The sequence below is a fragment of the Electrona antarctica genome, assembly GCF_951216825.1.
Source record: "Electrona antarctica genome assembly, chromosome: 2".
Lineage (NCBI taxonomy): Eukaryota > Metazoa > Chordata > Actinopteri > Myctophiformes > Myctophidae > Electrona > Electrona antarctica.
The window spans coordinates 18,702,011-18,719,320 of record NC_136807.1 but is presented as its reverse complement, the minus strand read 5'-3'; the positions used below and the strand labels follow the sequence as shown (position 1 = coordinate 18,719,320).

The following is a 17,310-nucleotide window of genomic DNA, read 5'->3' as shown; positions in this document are numbered from 1 at the left end:
ATTATTTGTAAAACTCACACAATCAGCCCTGAGTTCTACGAATAATAAGGATTAGGAAACTGTGGGGACAGTGGGGTTGAAACTTTAAATTAAGACATCATCGTGGCATATTATTTACAGGTTTCACCTTTTTGAATCCACTAGCTGGGGGAAAACACCTCAACTACATAAATAGAACTTAGACTGTGCAGGATTTGAATGTTTTTGAATGAAAAATAAATTGTCATTAACATTTTGAGAATGAAACACAACGCAAGGTTGTAGAATGATTAATAAATGTATATTTTATTTACAAAAAAAGCTAAATTATCCATATTCCTGTTTCCATCTGTCTCATGTATAGCATAAGTGAACTCAACAGCATTACTATTAGCGTAAGATGTATACCTTTTTAGCAATGTTCATTTTGTCCTACTGGTAATTTTGCTTTTAATTTCTATACAGAAGTACTAAAATCAGTCATACGTTTTAAACAATATTATATGGGTAACCTGAAATATTGAATATGAATGTATGACAAGACATTTAAACTAAGCCCTCTCTAAACCGTTTACATCCGGTTTACATGAAAAAGGGGAAGGTGATTGTATATCATTTTGAAAATAAGTCTGGTTACTTCTAAAAGGCAAATATAATAATAAAGAAACCTTGATAAGTTGAAGATATAAATTGTAGCAACATAAAACATCCAACAAATAAACTGTTTCAAAGGTGTAACTAATGTTATGTTCTCTCCCCTATAATACATCCGGATAAAGATTACTTTATCCTTTATCACTGATGTCTTATGTTGATTATATGATATGATATATATTTTGTAAGTACTTGCAGTTGCTACATTTTGAAAAGTTTTCATGAAAGAAAAAACAAAATTCAGTTCTCTTGCAAGTCCAAATGAAACATGGTAAGCGCACAAACCATATAAAAAGTTAACTGAACATTTTCTTTTGTCCACTGTCATTAAAGTGCAAAAAGGTCTAGGTCTAGGGAGATTGGCAGAGGCAGGGATATGAAGAGCTTTAGGTTTGTCTCTGCTTATGTTGATCTAAAGATTGTTTGCAAATTCGGCAAATTACCCAACCACTTCAAAATATAAAGTCAAATTTCAAATGCAACCATTACCATAAATTAAATAATTTAATTTAAGGGTAAACTAATTTAAATTACAAATATGAATCATTACTCTCATTTCAAATTTAAATTCTACAGTTAAATTAAATTATTGAATTTGATGATTAAAATAGCTAAAAAAGTATTAGCTTAATCACAAACAAATTGTTTAATTATTTATTAAACAATTTAATTATTTGTGCTTATAATAATGTTCAGAGAAAGCTGGAGACTGACAACAGCCAATATTTTAAAGCTGACTTCATACTGGCCAAAGACAAATTAGTCTTTTCTCGTAATAAAGATGCTTGGACAAACAAATTGACAACAAGCAGCAAATATATCTTTTAGCATATGGTATACCAATCCAAGGGAGCGTTGACAATGGTTCAGAAAGAGTAAAGATTATTTTAAAACACAGAATACTTTCAATATGAATCATACACACATTACACTGAAATCAGTACAGAACCATGAAATAAGAATGAGCAGCTACATGTTTCAGGACTACTTTGATGGCACAAGCATATTAGCCAAATATTTAGCAATGTCAGCCATTGTGCCATGTAATATTGCCAACCTTTTTGCCACAAAATATATGCAGTGACTTAAAAATGTTTAATAAGCATATAAAACCATTTGTATCAAATACCATTGAGTATGACATCATTATCATGGTATGTATATGGATATTAAAAGTTCATGCAATTTATTTCGTACCCACCCCACATTATACTGTATACTGTACACCTATAAAACAGGTTAACTCATTGTGAGTGCTCATTCATAAAACTCCATTCAAGTGTCATTTCCTTAATTCTCTCTTAAAGTTCATGTAATTTTGAACATAATGGAGTTCACTGTGTATATTTACAAGTCAGTTAACATCTGTTTTTCCTATATCCCATCAACTTTGCAAGAGGATGGCAGCCGCTTCCGAACCACAACTACTCACAACTCCGCTCAATGTTGAACCTGAAAGACATTGATCTTGCTTGTGTTTTTGAGCGTTTGTCTCCGGTTGCAGAACCATACTCGTACGACCTCGCGGTCATAGTTGAGCTCCCTGGCAATTTCTGTAATCTCTTGGCCAGTGGGCAGGGCGTTCTTCTCAAAGTAGGTGTTGAGGACTTCTATCGCCTGTGGCGTGAAACTAGTGCGACGTTTACGTTTCTTGGACGGTTCTCCGCCCACAAACTCCATCAGATTTTGTTGGCCTTTCTGGTTCCACAGTTCAGCTTCAGCAAGCCACCTCTCCAACACTGGCTTCAGCTTCTGAGCACTCTTCGGAGTTATGTCCAGTTTTTCAAACCTGCATGACAAACATTGAATTCTTATCTGTAACTATTCAGTGGGAACATTTTTTTTCCCAACCTATCAACATATACTAATTGGTCCTCCTCACTAATGGTCATTATAAGATGGTACCATTTCTGATAACAGTTAAAAAACCTGCCTATCAAAAATAAGATTCACACTTTTTTGTATGCAACAATGGCTTCTATTTTAGCATGTTAACTTTCAAGGAAGAGAAAGCTGAAGTTTCTATTAGCTTGGAATCCCCATCAATGATGTCAGGTTTCTAATCAGGTTTCTGAAAAACAATTATATGAAGATAAAGTTGAAAATGTGCTCCTTTAAAGATGGAGTGCCGTTATTTTTGTACTTTTTCTGTTTTGTATGCGTCTATGGAGTTAACATTACTCTAATAGACCCCCAGGTGTGGTTAAAATATTGAAATATGTCTTCCCTGTGTATATAGTGATATTGCGATATCAGTGATCACAATATCATCCCCTCCCCTAACCCCTCTCCCTTTATCATACAACAACAGCTGTGGGTGCGGCTTCAGTTCAGGTGGATCACCACCCATCACCACCCACCAGGCAAACCCACGCTGGGCAATACCTACGCTGTAGTGTAGACCAGGGGTTCTCAACCCGTGGGTCGCGACCCCTTGGGGGGTCGCCAAATTATTTTGGGGGGTCCCCAAATACATTACGTTTTTGTTTTGTTTTTGCAACTGAATGGCTGGAAAAAGGAAATGAAGAGTTTACATATAGTACACATAGTACATGCATACACCTTCCCTAATGATTATATCTGGTTTCAGTATTTATTTATGGTGTATTGTCTCTATTATTAAGGTTATTGTAGCAGTCAATCTATATTGGGGGTCGGGAGGGGGCGGGGCGGGGGTCCCGAGACATTGCCAAAGCATTTCCGGGGGTCCCCGGCCAAAAAGGTTGAGAACCCCTGGTGTAGACGGTATCATCTTTTTTGGGCGGAAGTTGCGGGATTTTGGCAGAAGTACCGCTCAAGGAAATGACGTTGATGCTTTACAAATCCGTTTACATTCTCTGTGAATTAAACAAGTGTTGTGATTGGTCGGAAAAATATCATATCCGGGGGAAATACATCTGAGGGATGTTCCGGCCCGACACTTCCGCCGATACCGTCTCTGCCTTAGGTTGTGACCAGGCTTTTCAGTAAGCCTGGGACTGAGGCTAGGCAAACCAGACATGCTGAACTGGTGGGTGTGGCCACATAAAAACATAATTTTAACACTTTCTGTGCACTTTTTTGAAGAAACAAAATCGTTCTATAATCATACCTGTGATGATCATAATAATAATAATAATGGATTGCATTTTTATAGCGCTTTTCTATGCACTACGTGCCTACTCAAAGCGCTTACAATGGTCCATTCATTCATACATTGGGAGGTGAAGTGGCGAACAGTTGACGCCAGCGTCCTCACTTCCCACATTCACACACCAATGGTGGCAATCATAATAACCTGATGATCATGTTTTAGGGGGGAAAGAAATCATGGCATTCCATCTTTTAGGATTACAATGTTTTGGGTTGTTCAATCAGGACAACAGACACACTATCACTGTAAACTGAAAACTTCTCACCCTCTTCCTCCAATCAGCTCTCCTCCTCCTATGTTGCTCTGCAACTCGCTACGCTAGCTTAGGCAGTTGAATTAAAGAAAAAAACAAATCCCCCTATGCTCTCTTAATGCTTGTCCTAACTTTTTATGTTGGCACTTCCCTTATCTGGTCCTTATGGATCACGGGAATGTTTTATGTGGTTTGACCTTGTACTACTATATGGCGATCTAAGAACTTATTTTATGGTTGAATTCTTTGTAAATCACTATGGATAAGAGTTAGTTAAATGCCTGAATGCTATAATAAAATACTAAATTATTTGCAAGGGTGCAGTTTACCTGCAAATGGCAGACTGGCTATAGGCTGGACCCTCAGTTGCAGTGAGAGCCTGCCCCACTTGTGTCTGAGTAAGCCCCAAGGACAGCCGACGGATCTTAAAGTTCTTGGCAAACTCTCGAATTTCTTCCAGATTAATGCCCTCTTCGTTGCTGACTGCTTGCTGGGGTTCTAAAAAAACAACAAGAGTTCAGTTAAAATTATCTACCTATTTAGGATTGAACTAAGTGGAACTAGGCAGCGAGAGATAGGCGAGTGTACTGTACATACTGTTGACAAGCTGACCCACAGTTGCCATGTCTCCGCAGGTGATAGGAACTGAGGAGGAGAGTGTAGTGGCTGTCTTCATGATAGTCGGCTGAGGGGCGATTACAATTGGTGACTGAGAGACAGTTGTTACCGATGCCTGGGGGTGAGAAACAATCAATCAAATCATTTTATTTACACCCCAAATACATTATACTCAGTGTGATGCATTCAGTCCGTAGTGTTCAAGGCAACTTTCAGCTGCTACATCATTGTATTTCTAAAGTTGAAATTGCTTTGTTTGCTTTGTTTGTTAAAATTGCTTTGTTGTTTTAAAAGTGGGTTATCATCTACCTGTGAGCTGGGTTTGGAAAGCGTCTGAGGAGCAGTAACCTTGGGTAGAACTGCAGTGGAACTTTGAACAGTATTAGGCCCATTCCCAATAGTGGCAATAATCTGGCCTTGGGAGTTGAGAACCAACTGTGGGGTGACAGTCTGGACCTGAAGACCCTGGAGACCCTGAAGACCCTGGAGACCCTGAAGACCCTGGAGACACTGGAGACCCTGAAGACCCTGAAGACCCTGAAGACCCTGGAGACCTTGGAGACCCTGGAGACCCTGGAGACCCTGGAGACCCAGCAGTGGGAGGGTACCTATCACCTAGATAAACAGAAGCATTTTAAAAATATGTATAAATGCATATTCTGCTGATCACAAACTAACTGGCAGAGGTACAAATCCCTTAATTCTCTTGGACGTGTTTCAGAGCAGCATTTCACGCTGAGGCCATGTTAATAATAAATAGATAATAGAGTGCAAATTTTAGATAAATGGTGTCTTGCACACGGACCTGTTCTAGCTTTGCAAATAAACGCAAGGTGAGCAATCTTTTCAGAAAACCAAAATACCTAAATTATTTATTTTTTATGCTCAATGTTGTATTTATTCAAATAATTCCCAGATTGTAACATGCCTAAAGCTACAATCTCCTACACTTCTATTCAACATGGTGTCGGGTAGGACACCTATTGGTTGAGAAGGTCAATAAAGTTATTTGAAGCAGATGGCAACAAGGTGTGTGTGTGTGTGTGTGTGTGTGTGTGTGTGTGTGTGTGTGTGTGTGTGTGTGTGTGTGTGTGTGTGTGTGTGTGTGTGCTACCCACCTGTCCCTGGGCATTGGTGATGATCTGACTAGTGATGCCAGCCATGTTGTTTATGGCACTGGTGAAGATGGGAGTGGAGGTGAGGGAACTGATAAACTGGGGCTGTGCTCCCATTGAAGCAGCACTAAACTGAAAAGCATTAAATCACACACAATATCATGTGACTCACTAGTCAAATAAGAATATAACTAGTCTAAATATTATGAACAGTAATGATTCTTACAATAGCAGGATTGATGGAGATTCCAGGAGTCTGAAGAGTGGCTACAGACAGACTTGGCTGACAGATCGTCGTAGAAGCTGAGGTCACCTGTGCTGCTGTAACTTGACCAGCGGTCACCTGGGCACTGCTCACCTGTGTTGGCTGACACGTCATTTGATGAACTGCTGCTGTTTGTATGGAGGGTGACTGAGGCTGGAACACTGCTTGGGTGCATGTCTGCAGCTGGGGCTGGACTGAGTTCAGCACTGTCGCAGCTAGGGAACAGCAACAGCCTGGAGCCATTAGTTGATCTTGAATGAATGTTATGTTGTGTGATGCTAAAGTTTCATATTATTTGAGGTGACATAATTATGCTTAATTTAAATACTGTCGTACGGTAAGACTGTGTCGCAGGTGCTGAAAAGAGCAGATCTACAATCCTATTTTAGCACGCAACACTGGCATGCAACAAAGTATAAGAGTACGGCCTACAGTCAAGAATACGGCCTACAGTAATCAAGCTATATAGACACAGTGTTTTACCTTGCAGGCCAGCTAAGGGAAGTTTGAGGAAGTTTCCTGCTTGGCTAGCAGCCGAGAACCCAGGGAGAGTAGCTACATTAGAGGTGGGGAGCGTAAGCACAGCCAGGCCTCCCTGGCCACCGATGGAGCCTGCCATATTGAAGGGGATGAGCAGAGGCTGACCCAGAGACCCTGTTTGGGCCATCATCCCAGTCATCAGGGTGGCCAAGCTTTCCTGGGTCAAGATCTAGAGCGGGACAGAGTGAAGGTCATGTCATTGAGATAAAAGTATTAAACAACTAAAGTACCACGTTTAAAACAAGAGAGTTGCGCACATCCAGTCCCTCGCTGGTGCTGGACAAAGGTTCATACAGTATAAAAGAAGTGTGTTTTATTTGTTTAAAACACAGACATGTAATAGCAAAACTTTTCGGCCATAGCTGGCCTTCATCAGGTGACCTGATCTTTGGCAAGTGTCACCACTCTAACATTGTGTATTTGTTTGAGAATTTAAAGGGTTAGTGTGGCAAAATGTAAATTAGCCGTGGTGGGTTTGTAAAGCTACCATCTTTATCTGTGAGTGTAAAATCCAAAGTGACTCTATTCAGTGAATGGCCACACTTATAGCACATAAAGGCATGCAAACAAATCAGATTCTGTCAATATATAAAAGAAAACTAGTCCTGGAATCAAATTTTGTGAGATGGCTATGCACATTTGATATTACCCATGATTGTAGTTCTCTAGTCTAGTGCAACACACATCAATTGGTCACCAATATTGGTGTAATGTGAGCAATTATAGAAATGCCAGCAGGTGTTAGTTCATGTGCTAAATATTACATTTTGCCATAGTTTGAGAGTTAATCTATTCTAATCACTACTTTAACCACAGAGCACAAAAGCAAAATTGACAATATTTGAAACTTATATCATGCCCAGGTTGCTATACAATCCAAGGTACCAAAGATTAATATCGCTTTAAGAAGAAATATAGAATCCTAGAGGATGTTATTGATGGTTTGGACATCAGGTTTGGACATCAGAGGAGGGATAGTGAGTATATCGGTAGAAGGATGCTGAGGTGGGAACTGCCAGGCAGGAGGTCTAGAGGAAGACCAAAGAAGAGATTTATGGATGTAGTGAAAGACCAAAGAAGAGATGTATGGATGTAGTGAAAGACCAAAGAAGAGATGTATGGATGTAGTGAAAGACCAAAGAAGAGATTTATGGATGTAGTGAAAGAGGACATGAAGTTAGTTGGTGTGAAAGAAGAGGAGGCAGAGGACAGTGTAAGATGGGGCAAATGATTCGCTGTGGCGACCCCTGAAGGGAACAGCTGAATGGAAAAGAAGAAGAGGAGATGTTATTGTGAGCATGTTTGTAGTACCTGTGGATAGCCCTGCATGGAGATGGGCATGGAGGCTTGTGGATGTGCCAGGGACACACTGAATGGAACAGCTGGAGCCAGCATTGAGACAGTAGGAGTCACTGCCTCCACAGACATCACCTGCTGCTCTTCCAGCACTGGAACAAGTCAGATACAGGAGGTGTTGACGACCAACAGATGTTTTAGTCACATTATATTTCGCATAAGACAAAAAAGCATTGTGCAAAATGACAAGAAAATGTTGTCCTGCTGTGAAATATCTTTGGCGTTATTTATGTGCATGGTTTTAACGTAGAACCCACACACTGAAGTTGGAATCCACCATATATTGAAACGTTGTCATTTCTGTCAAATATATGGTCATATTTGACCATCAGATGACATTAATTTACAATACAATAGTTCTGGAACTCACCCACTCTCCCAGTACTATTGGGTACAGTGGGGCTGTCATGTGTACTGCTGGCCTCAGGCTGCTCAGGGGCGGAATTGCCTCCCTCTTCAGCTCTAGAGTCCACAATTCCATCCTGTGCTGATGGGAGAGATGCATCGACCTCTACCTCTAGCACACGGATAGTTTCATGGCTAGACATCACAATCACCTGCACAACAGTTGGAATTAAAAAAAAAAGATGAATCTAAGTCAAATGCACATATGACTCAATTTCTATACTCCCATTTTCCTTGGAGGAGACCTACCGTGCTAGCACAGCAGATACTGTATATGATTTAATACACTACAGTAATATTCCCCTTAAATTGTTCACAGATTATAACAGTGTAATATCTTGTAGTAAATGGAATTAAATTATGGCTATTCTCTTTTAATTAACCACCACTCAATGGGCAGTCAAAAACTATGATGATCATCACTCCCCAACAAGCTCCATCACCTATATGAACTTGTAGTCGAGCTGCATTCAGTAATGGTATGCTGTAATGGAAGAACTAGAGCAAAGGCAGCAGGACAGCCTGGGCTGGAGGGCAAGATGCGGAAGAGACAATGCAGGAAGAGAGAGGATGCATACCTGGTTGTCTTTGGCAGGGAATTTCAAAGTGCAGGAACTAAATGGCTGAAAAAAGACTTCTGCAGTCAGACAGTGAATGGCTAAGGAAAACAGAGAAGCCAAGCACACGTTAGGACACAATGGAACAAAACAAAACAAAAAAAAGACAGATGAAAGAACACGACTAAAACGATGAGAACATAAGCCAACAAGCAGCATAAGCAATGCTTCCTGAAAGCTCCCAACTGTCATTAACGAAGGGCATTGCTTTTGTTTGCTGACTATGTCTATGGAGAATGTAGCCAGAAAAAGGAGAAAAACAACAATTGATCGATCAATAAGCATGACAATGTACACAGTGGTAAACCTCCCAGGCATAATGAGTAAGGTATTAATTGATGATAAATCAGGGAAAGTAAGGTATAATCTCAATGAACTTCTGTGTTGTGTTAATCATTGCATTATGATATGATATGTTGGCACATGGGGGTGACAACATCTAATGACAGAAGATTAGGTTAAGTTTAGGTGCTGAACACTGAAGGAGAGCGATGACAGATGCTTGGTACCTGTTCATTAACAGTAAGGGGGCCATGTTTGGACGGGAGGTCCTGGTCCATGGCTCAGTGCACCAGTACAGTCACTGCCCAGGCATTCTATGTGGAAAAAGACAATTAAAGCGAACAACTTTGCACAAGACTTTTGTCAAAAGTTAATATCTGGGTTACTGGGTGTATTCTCCTAGCCTAAACAAAAACAGACATTGTTATAGTTTTGGGTCAACACAACTTAATCATATTCCTAAATGTTTATAGGCTATTCCCTTTTCGCATGGCTATTTTTCATACCAGGACCAAAATATTTCATGGGGCCTGAAGAGGCCTCTTATAGCCTATGTTGCACGTGAAAATGCTACAAAAACCGTATTGATATGATCATCAACGCCATGCATTTCTGCTGGATCCACAATCTAACAGCAAACAGATTCAAGGTGATCCCTTCTGTGCAGAAAAGACCGCTTCCAAATGAAGATCTGTCAAAACTTCAGCGGCTGTTTGATGGACACCCCACCCCCATCCTGGCCAATAAAAGTATCGTCGCGTCGTACACTTTTGGGGACAAGCTGTAACCACCAAGTATATGCGACACAAATAATCTCGATCCATGCCTAGAGAGACCGAATATTATGTATTTCCCTCTTTATCATAAATATATAAATTATGCTAATTACGAGCATTGCATATTAACCAAAACTCCTTTCCTCTCGCCGTTTCGCTGCTATAGGCGAAAGCTGCGCTAGAATAGAGTCGGGTTATTATATTCAACTTACCGCTTTAGGTGTATCGTGTTTTCTGTTATCGTCTCTGGTTTAAAGGCTTTGTCACAGTTAGTTTCGGTCACACATAATTAAAAATTCATCTCAGCTTCCAGACAGGCGCTGTGACTGCACACAAAAGAGGCATTTGCATGGATAAGGAGGGTTTGCAATGTTAGGATCTCCCCTTTCTTAATATTTAATCACGGTGTCCTCTGTATGACAGTTTAGATGATCGGAAATCCTCGTAATGCCTTAAAAGATCCCATTTGTCTTGCCTAGACAAGCAAAAAATTGCAACAAATTTGGCCTTTTGCACTACGTCATGAACATAATTTATGCAAGAAAAAATCTTGCATTGAAAAATGTCTGCCTCGACTTGAGAGGAGCCATGGCTCTCTTAAAGGTACAGTGCAGCTTTAAAAAGACGAGCCCAAATCACAACTATTTAGACCTACACTAATTGTTTAATGGTTAGCGTTAGCCTATTGATAAATAAAACCGTGATAATTGATTGAAGAACAAGTTGAAAACATAATTTCAAGACTCTTGCTTCCTGTAAGCAGTAAAGGGATTGTCGTATATAGCCTACTTAACTTACATGTGATAATGAGTATGTGCTTAACACATTTGTTGGCAAGTTTCCACCCATCTATATGTGAAATTGAAAAGTTAATCATGCAATGCCGTTATAAATCATGAATGTTCAACCATATTCAAGCAGCAGCAGCAGCCCAATCTTAAATTGAACTACCATTTTCACAAAAACAAGGGAAGACAATAATAAATAAAGTGTTGTTATAATCCTCAACGTCAAGCATCAATCTGGTCAGGATGGAATGGATCAGGATCAATGGCCAAAATGCACAAACTATGAAATGTAGCTTATTGCAATAATGGTCAGTAAAGTAGATAGAATACAGTTCAATGAGTTCATTCCAGGTCCATTGCCTTAGTTGGTATCGTATGTCTATATGTTGTGATTGTCCTCTTCTTTTGTATCTCATGCATTATTTTTTGAGTGTTTTTGTGCGTGTGAAGTTATAAATCTGCAAATCTATCGTTTTCGGAGCTATTACAAAACTTCACTTAATAATGTGGTGTCCTAATATAGCCCATTGTCCAAAAAAATATTATTCCAAAGATCATCATTATCTTATATTCCAAAGATCATTATTATCTTATCATCCGTCATCATTATTATTTTATAACAGTTTACAACGAATTAGGGCAGAAAACGTAGATTCGAATACTCAACACTAGGGGGCGCGTGCAATTAAAATGTATGTTGGAGAAGAAGGAGTGACGTAACCATTTCCACCACAACAAGCTGAAAAACAAGGAAGTGAACAGTAATCTGTCATAAGGCCGTGAAAAAAAGGATTCTGAATCTCTCTTTAATCGTCTTTACTCATCAGCTTACACGCCCATTCACAACGATGAACAACAAAGGTGCGTATGTGGTCGTGGTATAGATGTAGGTTACTCACGGTGATACTGATATATCATCATGTGTAGAGAGATGGAGGTATGCCGTTATGGTGTAAGTCCGTTGTTACAGCGAAACGACGACGGGGCATGACAATAAACAACAGATCATATATCACCGTGCGTGTAGCTACGCTAAACTCTGCCATCGGATGAAATGGGACAATCGCACGATATGAAAACGAAAGCCCCGAATAGGTGTCATAATAATACGTTGCCATTTAAAATAGCAATATAGCCGCGATGACGGTACATTTCGGTGCAAATATAGTACGATCATCTATCATTAGTTAACACTGCTAGCCGCTACCAGGCAGGCTGACCTCCAAAACAAAGCAGACGCCGCTGTTTGGGTTTTCAATCACCCCATCTTTTATTATTTTATTGTGAATACTAAAATAATGTTGAATGACAGCGATGAAAGGATTGGAGGACTACGCCGTGTTCAAAGTTCAGACACAAAGAATGACATAACGTAACGTAGGCTACTACGGGTAAACAACGTTTAGAAACTGCCTGGCAGTGCAATGGGGGATGATAGCCGTTCCCGTACTAGCTAGAGATGATGGTGTTGATTTAACGCTCCAGCCAAGATTTCCATGTTTATTAAGTAAATCATTCTACTACATTTGGTTTAAGTAAAGCAAAACCTATACATTGAGTGTTGTGTGTATTGTGTATCTATACAAGACGGGATGACGAGAAATGGTCTGTTATTGTTGCAGGTTCATATCCTCAGCAGAATGTGTACCCTCAACAGAGCTCTGCACCCATCTATCCTCCTATGCAAGTATCCCCGCAGGCACCCCCTTACACAGATGCCCCTCCTGCATATTCTGAGGTAACTGATATTTAGTGATTGACGTATACATTTATATTATCGATCGACTGAGTGAATACTTTATTAGCAGTTTGCAAAATAGTACAGTGGTACAATTATGCAATGATGCTAAAAGGATATGAACACATTTCCATTATGGTCCTATGTATTCAATTCGTCAATACCTATAAATTGACCATATGCAAATTGACCATATGAGACTAGATAATAGATATTGTCTGGTATTTTTGATAACTTAATATTATTATGATATGACAAACTGGTCTTTTTTTGGGTCTGTAGTATACCCTGGTCTGTATTTTTAGCTGTTCTACAAACTCAGTCACAAGTGAGCTTGTAGATCTGATATTTTCGAAAATGTTATAATTAAATATTGCCACAATATGACATTATCGTCACAATAGTGCAGCACTATTCTTGCTTAATGTGAATCTCGAGTTTCCTCCACAAGAATTGAGATCACGATTCTAAATTTTTCCATGAAAATATTTATTGTCTTTAGTCTGTAGTTGCTGAACATTACTAGGCCTACATTTAAAATGTGGCACCTGCCAACTACTGTGGCTTTAAACGGACAATATAAAAGTGCTTGACCTCTCTCTTGTAGCAAAAACAAGAGTAACTAAAATTAATTGGACAGCCAACTAGTTCTGCACGATTCTTGCTCAAATTTTGAAATGAGATCGCATGGGTGTCTGAATCTAGTTTGCAATCTTTTTTCGATTAATCATGCAGCACTACGTCACATATCAATATTGCGTTATTTGTTTTATTGTGTCCATATCACCCAGCCCTAATGCTGTAAAACAAATCTGAGTGTAAATGTATTCCAATTATCCAATCTAAATTCCATATGGCTCTGCTATCCATCTCCGTCTCCACAGATATACCAGCCCAGATATGTTCTTCCGCATCAGGTCCCTGGTCAGGTGCCTCAGATGACCTCCCCATATGCCCAGATGTTCATGCCCATGCAGCAGATGCCTATTGGACAAGTTGGCCAGAATGTTCCCATGGCCTACTATCCTATGGGCCATATGTACCCACCTGGCTCCACGGTGATGGTGGAAGGTGGCTTTGATGCTGGAGCGCGCTTTGCAGCAGGCAATGGTGTTGCCATTCCAGTGAGTATCCATTCAGTTAACCATTTGTAAAGAGTCAAACTGATTCAAGTCAATATGATGCCAATTAAAATGTGCTGTATTGTAATATTGTTTTGTTAAAATAAATGTAGCACTAACTAATCAGTAATCATTGCTATAGTGTTTGTTCAGTAACTGGGGTTTCCCCTTCTCCAGTTCTTTAATAAACCAAAATAAAAATTTCAGGTCAGGATACCAATTGTATCCAATCAGGAGAAAGAACTCACACAGGACACCGGGTAAACAAATGAATGAGCAGACAAAATTGGAACTGGATGAATATAAAATTGAAGCAGCTGAATGGGTTCTCTCTCCTGATTGGATCATATGAGGTAGCTGCAGGTAGCTAGCTATATAGGTACATATATTATAGATGTATTATTATAGATATAAATATGTAATGTAATTATAGATATTATACTACGTATGCAGTTAAACAAATAATTAAATGTCTGTCTGCCTGGAAAATTTTCTTACGTAAATCAAGTGGAATATGATATGTTTATATCCTCTCTTTTCTACCAATATTTTAGCCCCCACCACCTGGACACCCACCCAATGCAGCTCAGCTGGCTGCCATGCAGGGTGCTAATGTTGTAATGTCACAGCGCAAGAATAACTTCTTCCTGGGTGGTTCCAATGGAGGTTATACCATCTGGTAACATCAACCGTTCTCCTCAAGTACCCCATTATTGCTAAACCCTGTCCCATATTACAAAAAAAAAAAAAAAAAAAAGCACAGCAAACTCCTCAGGGCAAATTTAACACTGAGATTGTAATAATGGCCATTTACATTTGGGTCCACCTACATTCTCCAAGTTAAATGAACACTGAGGATTTGACTGTTCCCATACCCCTCCCTTGTTCCACATGCCTCCCTCTTTAGGCTGCTGGCCATGCCACTATACTGATATCACCTAACGGAATGTAATACTTTAGAGCCCTATTCAAAGGTACAGTATTCCACTTGTCATCTAAAGACAAAATATTCCAATTGATGGATACCACTGCCTGGAGAGGACAAAACTCTTTTGCAAGCCTCAGAACTCATTCCACAATTCATTAAGTCTAGCCTCTATAGTCATTTAAAAGCTCATCACTTATAGATTCTGATATCTGCATTTGTTCAAGTAAAGCAAATAGATCACATTTTGCATTAGGATGTTCTTGTACTTGTGTAAACAAATACATGCAATTGTGAAGTAAATTCACTTGTACATATTTTAGCTGCTTTGTAGTTAAATTGGAATACAGATGTGAAGTTGTAGTTGAAATGCAAAAGGAAAGAAGGGGTTACTTCACCTCTTTTTGAAAAACAATTGTTAGTGCTATTATAGTTACAGACTGCTGTGTAATAATTACATGTAAAATTATTTGACAAATGACATTTCACCTATACAATAACAATGTTAATGTCTTGAATGCTTGAGCAAGGACATCTTGCCTTGTCTTTTACTTTTGCATGGTATCCAGAATGTCGTGACAACGTTGTCACAAAATAAAATTACCAACATTGAATTCATGGCATAGTAATCACTTGCTGAGTAGATTTTAAGCGAAAAAAGAATGCGAGGAAAAAAAGTAATTACAAAATCTTTAAGGTGGTTTACTGTACCTTAACGGGCAACTGTTAGATGAACATAAGTGTCAAAGAGCACTGGAGATAGCCCTAAATTAAAGCATTAACTTCAGTAAACTTAAAGGAAGAAATTTAAAGAATAAATCCAAATAGTGAATTGAGTGGAAAGGGGTGGTTGGTGTAACATGTTAGCAGAAGTTTTTGGTTTAATTTGTTTTTCTTTCACAGTCGGATACCCAGAGTTTATACTATAAGTGTTTTATCGTACAGATTTCAACTGCTTCCATTTTGTTCTACTTTTGTTTAATGCATTTATTCGTCTTAGAAAAAAATGACACTTGTGGATTCATTATCTCACTTTCTTAATAGTTGAGGTAACCGTTTCTTTAATGATACAGCTTTTTTCTTGCACGTTTTAGTGATTTATGTTTCTGTAGGCTAATTTGTTAGTATAACCAAGGAGCTGGTTGTACCAAAGATTGGTCTATATTGCACTCATGTTGAGTTGTGACATTACATTTTAAATGTCACAATCAAAAGCAAGCATATCATTGAATAGGATGTGATTAAAGAGTAGATACATAGACCTTCAATCTGACATAGTATTTCAATATGGCGTTTGACACTTTTTGTAGTTTAATCACATTTTTAAGTTGTAATGTACATACATTGTTGCACCATAGCGATGTAAACTTTGGATTATAGAATTTTTTTTTCTCATGATGTGCACTGCTTAATAAATCTGAAAGGATGCAGGCATGGGGCTACTGTTGGTTTTAAAAATCTATTTAATTTTTTTTTCCTGAATAAATGCTACTTTAATTTCTTCTGAGAAAAAGAAAAAAGCTGTGAAATTTTAGGATTGAAAAATGCTACTTGCTTTTCAAGCCTGGTCTAAATTAATGCCAAGTTACAGTATATTCTTCAATAGCCTGAAAGTATATGCAAACATCGATATCAAGGGCACATCACTGTTTAGAATTGTTCATTTCCAAGTCATTATTGTGCTGCTAATTAAACTACCATACATTCTTCACATGTAGACGAATGAGGTAAGATGTGTTAAACTAAGTAAGTTTGCATGGTTGCCATTATATTTTGTTGCCAATTTTCATTTTGGTGTTTGGTTAACATGTGTCACTGGGTATCCGACATTCCACACAAAGTTTCAACAGCTGTGGCCTGCAGAAGTTGTAGTAGCCTACCTTTGTATGCTACTTCAATGTTCATTTGGTATGGTCACACTAGCTAGCAGTCTAGGAAACTGCTCGCATGATTTATACTTTGTCGTATACCGAAAATAGCCGATCTACAAGGTCACAGTGTGCCAACTTCCGATGTGTTGTGAGCTTCTACATCAGATTTTTTCAGCTTGCGCTTATAAACCAGACCAGACATGGTTGACATTACTCAAAACTTAATAACTGAAAGTGTGTTCACTTCAGCAAATTGGTGCTTCATAGTTTTGCTTAGAAAGCAGACCACAGCTTTCAAAACGTGTTTGATTCAGAAAATAAATGTCAACTTTCTTTTTATGTCACAGTACCAATTGTGTTTGTAATGTAACATAATGATGGCTTAGTCCCAGCAATATCAAGTACTGTAACCTAAAGCTTACCAGTAGATGCCATGCCAACCACAGCCAGCGTGGAATGGGATTCTTTTTTGTTGAAGGATTATGGACATTTATAGTTCAGGGATTCTTTAAAATATTTTGTAACATGGATATATGTACTGAAGTAATTTGATGGACTTTAGTACACATTCTATCTTTTAAGATTACTAAAGGAGATGAGTGTCACTATGGTTTGCTGAGACAGGTCATAAGATGGAACTCTTTGCAAAAGAACTTAGGTGCACTTAACTTTTTTATACTAAACTTAAAAATGAAAATTTAGAATAAATGTTATTTTGGAAATTTGAAATGTGTCATGTTCATCCTTTGATTTTAACCTTGTTTAGAAAAGATGTAATACTGGAAGTGAATAAATTGTCAACTGTACGCTTTTATCACAAATCGGCTCAATTTCCTTATAGCACTTAACATTAAAATCTATAGCTTCCTTCGTG

At 38.7% G+C, this 17,310-nt stretch overlaps 2 protein-coding genes across 4 annotated transcripts; one reads left to right on the top strand and one right to left on the bottom strand.

Moving 5' to 3' along the window:
* Positions 1-264: 264 nt before the first annotated feature.
* Positions 265-10,563, bottom strand: pou6f1 (POU class 6 homeobox 1). 3 transcript variants are annotated; one of them, XM_079519457.1, is made up of 12 exons: positions 10,206-10,563; positions 9,445-9,531; positions 8,897-8,976; positions 8,284-8,470; positions 7,869-8,005; positions 6,501-6,726; positions 5,979-6,232; positions 5,756-5,884; positions 4,947-5,252; positions 4,617-4,752; positions 4,349-4,517; positions 265-2,422 (listed from the first exon to the last, which is right to left on the bottom strand). In XM_079519457.1, the coding sequence occupies exons 4-12, from the start codon at positions 8,459-8,461 to the stop codon at positions 2,074-2,076; spliced, it is 1,884 nt and encodes a 627-aa protein (XP_079375583.1). In that variant the 5' UTR covers positions 8,462-8,470; positions 8,897-8,976; positions 9,445-9,531; positions 10,206-10,563; the 3' UTR covers positions 265-2,073. The 3 variants fall into 3 exon arrangements, with proteins under 3 accessions (XP_079375583.1, XP_079375582.1, XP_079375584.1); XM_079519456.1 differs by lacking the exon at positions 8,897-8,976; XM_079519458.1 differs by lacking the exon at positions 8,897-8,976 and having other exon boundaries at positions 6,111-6,232.
* Positions 10,564-11,484: 921 nt separating this feature from the next.
* dazap2 (DAZ associated protein 2) lies at positions 11,485-17,242 on the top strand. Its single transcript, XM_079519485.1, has 4 exons — positions 11,485-11,642; positions 12,404-12,519; positions 13,404-13,643; positions 14,195-17,242. The coding sequence occupies exons 1-4, from the start codon at positions 11,630-11,632 to the stop codon at positions 14,321-14,323; spliced, it is 498 nt and encodes a 165-aa protein (XP_079375611.1). The 5' UTR covers positions 11,485-11,629; the 3' UTR covers positions 14,324-17,242.
* The last annotated feature ends 68 nt before the right edge of the window (positions 17,243-17,310 follow it).

Excerpts from the sequence above, each read along its gene's own strand:
- pou6f1 (XM_079519456.1), bottom strand. The coding sequence starts at position 9,495 with ATGGACCAGGACCTCCCGTCCAAACATGGCCCCCTTACTGTTAATGAA. Across the intron at positions 6,233-6,500 it reads TCCCTTAGCTGGCCTGCAAG|CTGCGACAGTGCTGAACTCA; the intron begins GTAAAACACTGT and ends GCTGTTCCCTAG. Across the intron at positions 5,885-5,978 it reads TCTCCATCAATCCTGCTATT|TTTAGTGCTGCTTCAATGGG; the intron begins GTAAGAATCATT and ends AATGCTTTTCAG.
- dazap2 (XM_079519485.1), top strand. Across the intron at positions 12,520-13,403 it reads CCCCTCCTGCATATTCTGAG|ATATACCAGCCCAGATATGT; the intron begins GTAACTGATATT and ends CCGTCTCCACAG. Across the intron at positions 13,644-14,194 it reads GCAATGGTGTTGCCATTCCA|CCCCCACCACCTGGACACCC; the intron begins GTGAGTATCCAT and ends CCAATATTTTAG.